The 8,763-nt window shown below is 41.5% G+C and overlaps 1 protein-coding gene across 1 annotated transcript; it reads left to right on the forward strand.

Annotated features, from left to right (window-relative positions):
- Positions 1 to 1,846: 1,846 nt before the first annotated feature.
- On the forward strand, positions 1,847 to 4,508 carry LOC128640777 (transcription factor SOX-4-like). The gene is given in 3 exon segments (XM_053693197.1): positions 1,847 to 1,897; positions 3,767 to 4,441; positions 4,443 to 4,508. Coding segments are annotated over 3 exon segments (792 nt in total).
- The last annotated feature ends 4,255 nt before the right edge of the window (positions 4,509 to 8,763 follow it).

The raw sequence follows: 8,763 nt of genomic DNA on the forward strand, positions 1-8,763 counted from the left end.
TCACGCCTGCGTGACAGCTGGATTTGCAGGTAAGTGCTTTTGTCTTCTAGGTATAAAGATTTGCACTTAAAGGGACAGTCAAGTCCAAAAAAAACTTTAATTTTTCAAATAGGGCATGTAATTTTAAACAACTTTCCAATTTACTTTTATCAACAATTTTGTTTTGTTCTCTTGGTATTCTAGTTGAAAGCAAACCTAGGGAGGCTCATATGATAATTTCTAAGCCCTTGAAGGCCGCCTCTATTTTATTTACTTTTCACAGCAGGGGAGAGCAAGCTCATGTAGGCCATATAGATAGCATTGTGATCACGCTCGTGGCTAGTGGCAGACACTGCACTAATTGGCTAAAATGCAAGTCAATAGATAATAACTAAAAGTCATGTGATTAGGGGCGGTCAGGAGATGCTTAGATACAAGTTAGTCACAGAAGTAAAAAGTGTATTAATATAACTGTGTTGGTTATGCAAAAAACTGGGGAATGGGTAATAAAGGGATTATCTATCTTTTTAAACAACAAAAATTCTGGTGTTGACTGTCCCTTTAAGAAGATTATCTGCTTTATTTATATGGGACATTAAATCCTTAAGGAAGGATTTTTTTCTGGCAGTGTGCAATCACACAGAGAATGTATGTGACATGAGACTTAGGGTCAATTCTCCTTTAATGGGATTGAAGGGGTTAACCTATAATGTTTGGTGGCTCAATTTAAGGGTTAATTCTCCTTTATGTGTTTGAAGGGGATAACCTAAAATGTTTGGCTCCATTTTATTTGTAGTGTTTATTGTCTGTATATTAAGCAGGAAGAATTTTAAAGGGATAGTCTACACACGTATTAACCTTTGCTTATATGTTAGAATAAGTGCTGATAGTTATAACTCACCCCCTATACCGTAACCATCCTGCTTCACAAACCGAATTATTCCTAATCCAAACTCGCTCTGAAACTCGCTCTGAAACTCACTCTGTTACTCTGAAACGGTTCATCGATATATCTATGTTTAACGTTATTGTATTTAAATTTAGAAAAAAGGGTTTTGGTAGTGAAAAAATAGAATTTTAAATATTCAATTTTGGTAGCAATCTAATAATATTTCTTCTATTAAAAAAATATATAACAGAATATGAGTTTTAAAAGAGTGAAAGCAGTATAACAGCCATTTACAAATATACAGTATGTACTTAGGATATAGATTGTATGTATTAAAAAAACGGAAGTTTAGCGGTATGGGAAAAGCAACATAGTACATTAGTGCTCTAAAGTATATTACACATCTCAAAACGGAATTTAAATTGTTAAAATATTATGCACACATCTTTTGAGGATCTATGTTTTCAGCATATATATATATATATATATATAATCACATATAACTGAAAGTTGCGATTGACAAGTTATAGAATATATCATTTGCAAGCTCCAGCCATAATACATAATTATATTATACTATGTTCATTGGAAGATATTAGAATTGCTATCAGGTAGGAGTTATTTCTTTGTAATTGCTGGTACAACTTTATAAAATAAAAAAAGGATAAGCAATGCAAGTTGTATATTGTTTATTTTTTTATTTTTAGCACATTCCAGGTACAATCGATTTACTCGTTTTGTAAGGAAATAAAATTAAACTTTAATAAAATTAGCCTGTAATATAAAATAGTAGAGGTAGAGTCCAAATTAAATTGTTAGGTAATCAAGAGAAATAATAGCATCTTACTGTTTGAACAATAACAAGGACGCTTGCAGCGTAGGAACTAAAAAACAATCTGATGGATTTCAGACGTGCAGCACAGACGGACTTCATCTACGTCACTTCCGTATATAGGAGCATGCGTACGTAAATGACGTATGAGGTTGACCGTGCACGAGTATGATATCGAAAGAGAAGGGGAGTTCAAGGTAGGAGAAGGGAATGGGCGGAGTTTGTCGGCCATCTTTAACATCTGAAAACAAAATTTTTATTTCTGAGATCTCCGTTTGTGAGGCAAACTCCGTAGGGTAAAGGGGGTGAGTTAGAACTATCAGCACTTATTCTAACATATAAGCAATGGTTAATACGGGTGTAGACTGTCCCTTTAAGAAGCAAATGGTGTTTTCTACTTTCTATACATTTAAACGCCGGAGGGCTTGTTAGAGAAGACCGGTAATTCTGTTTCAGTCAGTTTACATTTCCGGTTTGACTCGGCTTCAGAAAATGCCGGTCACATGATCGCTTCTCTTCCGCTCTTAGACAGTCCGTAGCGGTGTCGGCTGTTAGTCGTTTGTTCTGTGTAAACGGCTGCTTTCTTCCTGACAAATTTTCTTTCTCTGGTGATGCAGGTAGGGTACCTCAGTCTGCTGTGGTGCAAAGGTACTCTTTGAGGGGTACGTTTTGGAGCGCTAATCCACTCAGTAAAATTTAAAGTGATAGTATACATTAAAAAAATATATACAGTATATTGTATTTATTTATGGTCATTCCAATTTCTCTGGGTATCCCTTACGCTATAGTCATGGAGCAGGAGTCTTTTTCCGATGGACAAATGTTTGTGTCTTGATGCCCAAATTTTGTTACCTATGCAATTTTGTTCCTTATGTTTAGAAAGGACTTTGAAATGCAAAGATAAACTTTTTGTTTATCTTAGCCTAATGTTTCTCAGGATGATGCTGTTCAGGCAATGCCACAGCTTTCTCCTCTCACGTCCCAAGCCTCAATGGCATCACATACAGTGCCCTGTAGTTCCTTTCAGCCTCCTGGAGGAGTCTATCTGCTTTTCCTATGCTGGGAAAACGCAAGAGGAAAATTAGAGATTCAGATTGTAAGGTTTCTGTTCCACCTGCTCCTACACAGGTTGCCCTTCCTCATGTCTAATGAGGAGGATACGTCGGTAGCCTCTGAGGGTAAAATCTCAGATTCGGACAGCACACAATTCCTTCATCTGATTCTGAAGAAGTAAACTTAAGATTTAAGCTTGAACACCTTTGTGTATTGCTAAAGGAGGTATTAGCTACTTTGTACAACTCCGATTCTCCTGTCATTGTAAACCCTAAGAAATCTAGTAAACTTAATAAATACTATGATGTTCCTTCCTCTGTGGAGGTGTTTCTTGTTCCAGACCGTGTGACAGAGATTTTTTCACAGGAATGGGAGAAGCCAGGGATACCTTTTTCCCCGTCTTTAAAAACATGTTTCCTGTTGCTGACTCCATTAAAGATTCATGGCGCACAGTGCCTAAAGTAGAAGGGGCTATTTCTACTCTGGCTAAGATCCATATAGAGGATAGCTGCTCCTTTAAAGGGACAGTCAACGCAAAAATAGTTTTAACATATATCCATAAAGTTGCCCTAGATCGTTGTTTCCAAATATATGCCAGTTTTTAACTTTAATCCGTTTTCAAGTTAAATCATATACTTTTCATACCGGCTGCCGTTTTAAATGTCTGTGTAGCTCCGCCTATTTTTCGTCATCCGTGACATCATTAAAATCCTGTTTTCCCTGTAATAGTTCTAAGTTACTCGTAACCGTTTTTCGTGCATGCGCAATGAGCCTATTGTATTCGGGCCACTACTCACTGGCACTGTAATATGTCTTATTCCCCACACAGTACACTTGGACAGCATCTTTTTTTCCTTGTTATTGTTGTTATTTTTTCTTAAAATAAAATGTGAAGAACATTATCAAGGGGAGTTGTGAATTATCAGCACTGAATCCATTGGCTGCGCATTGCATTTGAATGCAGTGATAGAGGTGGCTCCTGCAGCTAAACTTAGTATAGAATGTGGGTATAGCCTGGGGAGAAGTCCTGTGGCATCCTGGTGGGTAATAGCAGCTGCAGCGCCAGCAACAATTCCCCCATGAAGAAGAGCAGTGGGACCAAGTTGTGCAGCAGCAAGCAGCCGGGCAAGCTGGTGCTGAGTGGTAAAGCCTTCCAGGAACAGCCGTGTATGCTGAACCACCATTCGCTTTACAAGTCCCGGACCGCAGCCTCCAGCTCTAAGCAGGGAAGTTTGGACAAGAAGCCAAACCACAGTGTCTACATTTTTGGTGCTTCGGGCTACCAGAGCTCTTTCCCGGTTGCCGTCCCAGCAAGCCCTACCCTGAGCAGCAGCTCTGTCGAGACCAGTGACCCGCTGAGTTTGTATGAGGACGCAGGCGGCTCCATGCACGACTCTCCTGACTCCCCCTCTGAGCACAGCGGATACCCCAGGGCATCCTCTCCGGCCCCATCAACCTCCCACTCTTCCTCCTCGGCTGCATCCTTGCCTTCCTCAGCATCCTCCTCCTCTTCTTCATCCTCAGATGAGGAACTAGAGGATGAGCTGCTGGAACTTAACCCCAGCCCAGGTTTTGAAAGCATGTCCCTGGGCAGCCTCAGCTCATCTGCCCTGGACAGGGACCTGGGCTTTAACTTTGAACCAGGCTCGGGCTCTCACTTCAAATTCCTGGACTATTGCACCCCAGAGGGTAAGTGAGATGATCTCAGGGGACTGGCTGGAATCCATGATCTCCAACATGGTGTTCACCTACTGAGCTAGGCAGCCCAGATAGACGGGGGTAATGACCCACAGTCATGAAGCATCCACTGAGAGAGAGAAGAGCAGGAAGAGCTCTCTGCTGAAACTAACTGACTGAACCTCTTCTTTAATTAGATAAAATACAGTAATATGAAAGGGATTGTTGTCTTAGCAGCCCATTGTGTTTCTGCAGAGCCCTTTAACCATTCAATTGATAGGAAGACAAACATTTTCTTTTATCAAAATAAAGCATAGAAATAAAACTCATAGCATTGAATAAACCAACCTGTACATTTGCTACGAGTTTTATTTCTATGCTTTATTTTGATCAAAGAAAAGGTTTGTCTTCCTATCAATTGAATGGTTAAAGGGCTCTGCAGAAACATCCGAACAAGGAATACCCGCATTCTATACTAAGTTTAGCTGCAGGAGCCACCTCTATCACTGCATACAAATGCAATGCGCAGCCAATGGATTCAGTGCTGAAAATTTACAACTCCCATTGATAATGTTCTTTACATTTTATTTAAAGAAAAAATAACAACCAGGAAAAAAAAGATGCCGTCCAAGTGTACTGTGTGGGGAATATGACATATTACAGTGCCAGTGAGTAGTGGCCCGAATACAATAGACGCATTGCGCATGCGTGAAAAACGGTTATGAGTAACTTAGAACTATTACAGGGAACACAGGATTTTAATGATGTCATGGATGACAAAAAAGGGGCAGAGCTACATGGACATTTTAAAACGGCAGCCGGGTAAAAAGTAAGTGATTTAACTTGAAAACGGATTATCGTTAAAAACTGACATATATTTGGAAAAAACAATCTTGGGCAACTTTATGGATATATGTTAAAAGTATTTTTGTGTTGACTGTCCCTTTAAGGATCCCATGGACTAGAAGCTGGAGGCTTATTTGAAAAAGATGTATGTTCATGAAGGTCTTCAGTAGCAACCTGCAGTCTGTATTGCCACAGTAGCAAGTGCTGCATCTTATTGGTGCGATGCCTTGTCTGAATCAATTTTAACAGACACTCTGTTGGAGGAGATCCAGGATAGGATTATTGCTCTCAAACTAGCCAATGCCTTTTCTGGCTAAAATCTTGGTCAGCTGATGTTACCTCTAAGTCCAAGCTTCTGGCGCTTCCTTACAAGGGTAAGACCTTGTTTGGACCTGATCTGGCAGAGATAATTTCTGATATTTCGGGTGGAAAATGGTCTTTTGTACCTCAAGACAAGAAGAACAGTCCTAAAGGACGTCAAAGTAATTTTCATTCCTTTTGCAATTTCAAAGGAAAGTCTTCCTTTTCTAAGCAGGAACAGTCCAAGCCTTCCTGGAAACCCAATCAGTCTTAAACAAGAGGAAGCAATCAAATAAACCCGCAGCTGAGTCTTAAGTCAGCATGAAGGGTCTGCCCCCGGTCCGGGATCGGATCAAGTGGGGGGCAGACTTTCCCTGTTTTGTCAAGCTTGGATTCGAGATGTCCCAGATCTTTGGGCTGTGGACATAGTGTCTCAAGGTTACAAAATAAAATTCAAATCTCTTCCTCCCAAGGGCAGATTTCTCCTCTCAAGATTATCTGCAGATCAGGTAAAAAGAGAGGCATTCCTGAACCGCGTTCAGGATCTTTTCTCCCTGGGTGTGATTGTTCCAGTTCCGGCAGGGCACATGCTTCTGGAGACCTTCCTGGGTGATCGTGACCACGGATGCCATCCTGCTTGGCTGGGGAGCAGTCTGGGACTCATTAAAGGCACAAAGTCTATGGACTCGAGAGGAGTCTACTCTCCCCAGAAACATCTTGGAGTTGAGAACAATTTACAATGCTCTGATGGCTTGGCCTCAATTGTCCTTAGCCCGGTTTATTAGGTTCCAGTCGGACAATATCACCTCAGTGGCTTACATCAACCACAAGGGAGGAACTCGGAGTTCCTTAGCCATGAAGGAGGTGGCACAGATTATTCAGTGGGCGGAAGCTCACAATTGTTGTCTGTCTGCCATCCACATTCCTGGAGTGGACAACTGGGAGGCAGATTTCCTGAGCAGACAGACATTTCATCCCAGGGAGTGGGCTCTCCATCCAGAGGTGTTCTCCAGGTTAACCCTCAAATGGGGAGTGCCGAAGTTGGATCTGATGGCGTATCGGCAGAAAGCCAAACTTCCAAGGTACGGTTCAAGGTCAAGAGATCCGCAGATAGATGCTCTGGAGGTTCCTTGGGATTTCGGTTTAGCATACCTGTTTCTTCCGTTTGCACTCCTTCCACGAGTTATTGCTTGTATAAAGCAGGACAGAGCATCGGTAATTCTAATAGCTCCTGCATGGCCTTGCAGGATCTGGTATGCAGACCTAGTGAAGATGTCATCTCTAACACCTTGGAGGTTGCCTCTTAGGAAGGACCTCCTAACTCAGGGTCCATTCCTCCATCCAAATCTCATTTCTCTGAAGCTGACTGCTTGGAGATTGAATGCTTAGTTCTGTCTAAGCGTGTTTTTTCTGAGTCGGTCATTGAGACCATGATTCATGCTCGCAAGCCTGTTACTAGAAAAAATTACCATAAGGTATGGTGTAAATACCTTTATTGGTGTGACTCAAAGGGCTACTTTTGGAGTAGGGTCAGGATTCCTAGAATTCTGTCTGTTCTCCAGGATGGTCAGTTCTATGAAAGGTCAGATTTCTGCTTTATCTATTTTGTTGCACAAGTGTCTGGCGGACGTGCCAGATGTTCAATCTTTTTGTAAGGCCCTAGTCAGAATTAGACCTGTGTTTAAACCTGTTGCTCCTCCTTGGAGCCTTAACCTTGTTCTTAAAGTGAATGTAAATTTTGATGCTAAAGTGCCCGGTTTTTAAAAATTTGATTAAAAACAGGGGCACTTTAATTCAGCAAAATTTACATTTCACTCGTGTTGTGAAAACAAACTTTTAATCTTGACAGCAGCTCCAGCTTCCTCCACCCATCGCAAAGCCTCTTCCTGGGTCTAAAATGAGGAATCCGGCTTCCTCCAATCACGGCATTGAATCGGACACTGATTTTCCCGGGGGGGGGGGGGGAAGCCATGACTGGAGGATGACCTATCCATCATTTCTGACATCAGAAATGGCTTGCAACGACCGGAGGAAGCTGGAGCTGCTGTCAAGATTAAAAGGTATTTTTTCACAGCACAAGTGAAATATAAATTTTGATGAATTAAAGTGCCCCTGTTTTTAATCAAATTTTTAAAAAACGGGCACTTTAGCATAAAAATTTACATTCACTTTAAAGTTTTGCAGCAGGCTCAGTTTGAGCCAATGCATTCCATAGATATTAAGTTGTTTCTTATTGCTATCTCTTCTGCTCAGAGAGTTTCAGAGCTCTCGGCTTTGCAGTGTGATTCACCTTACCTTATCTTTCATGCGGATAAGGCAGTCTTGCGTACTATGTTGGGATTTCTCCCTAAAGTGGAGAAATATTAATCTGGAAATTGTTCCTTCTCTCTGTCCCAATCCTTTTCATAAGGAACGTCTGTTGCACAACTTGGATGGTTTGCATGCTCTAAAATTCTACCTACAGACGACTAAGGATTTTCGCCAGTCTTCTGCCCTGTTTGTTTGTTTCTCAGGAAAGCGTAAGGGTCAGAAAGCTACTGCTACTTCTCTTTCTCTCTGGTTGAGAAGTATAATTCGTTTTGCTAATGAGACTGCTGGTCAGCAGCCTCCTCAGAGAATTACGGCTCATTCCACGAGGGCTGTCTCCTCTGGGCTTTCAAACATGAAGCTTCTGTGGAACAGATTTGCAAGGCTGCAACTTGGTCCTCCTCTGCATACCAAATTTTCCAAATGTTATACTTTTGCCTCGGCTGAGGCTTCTTTTGGGAGAAAGGTTCTTCAAGTGGTGGTGCCTTCTGTTTAGGTCTGCCTGTCTTGTTCTTCCTCCTTATTCATTCCATGTCCTCTAGCTTGGGTATTGGTTCCCACTAGAAATTGGAATGACATTGTGGACTCTCCATGCCATAGGAAAGAAAACTAAATTTATGCTTACCTGATAAATTTCTTTCTTTCCGGTTATGGAGAGTCCACGACCCCACCCTTTATTAAGACAGTTAGTTTTGACTAAACCTCAGGCACCTCTACACCTTTGTGTTATTCCTTTTCCATTTCCCTTCAGTCGAATGACTGGGGATTATGGGTAGGGAGTGACATTAACAGCTTTGCTGTGGTGCTCTTTGCCTCCTCCTGCTGGCCAGGAGTGATATTCCCACTAGTAATTGGAATGACGTTGTGGACTCTCCATATC

Source organism: Bombina bombina, chromosome 10, assembly GCF_027579735.1.
Source record: "Bombina bombina isolate aBomBom1 chromosome 10, aBomBom1.pri, whole genome shotgun sequence".
NCBI classification, from domain to species: domain Eukaryota; kingdom Metazoa; phylum Chordata; class Amphibia; order Anura; family Bombinatoridae; genus Bombina; species Bombina bombina.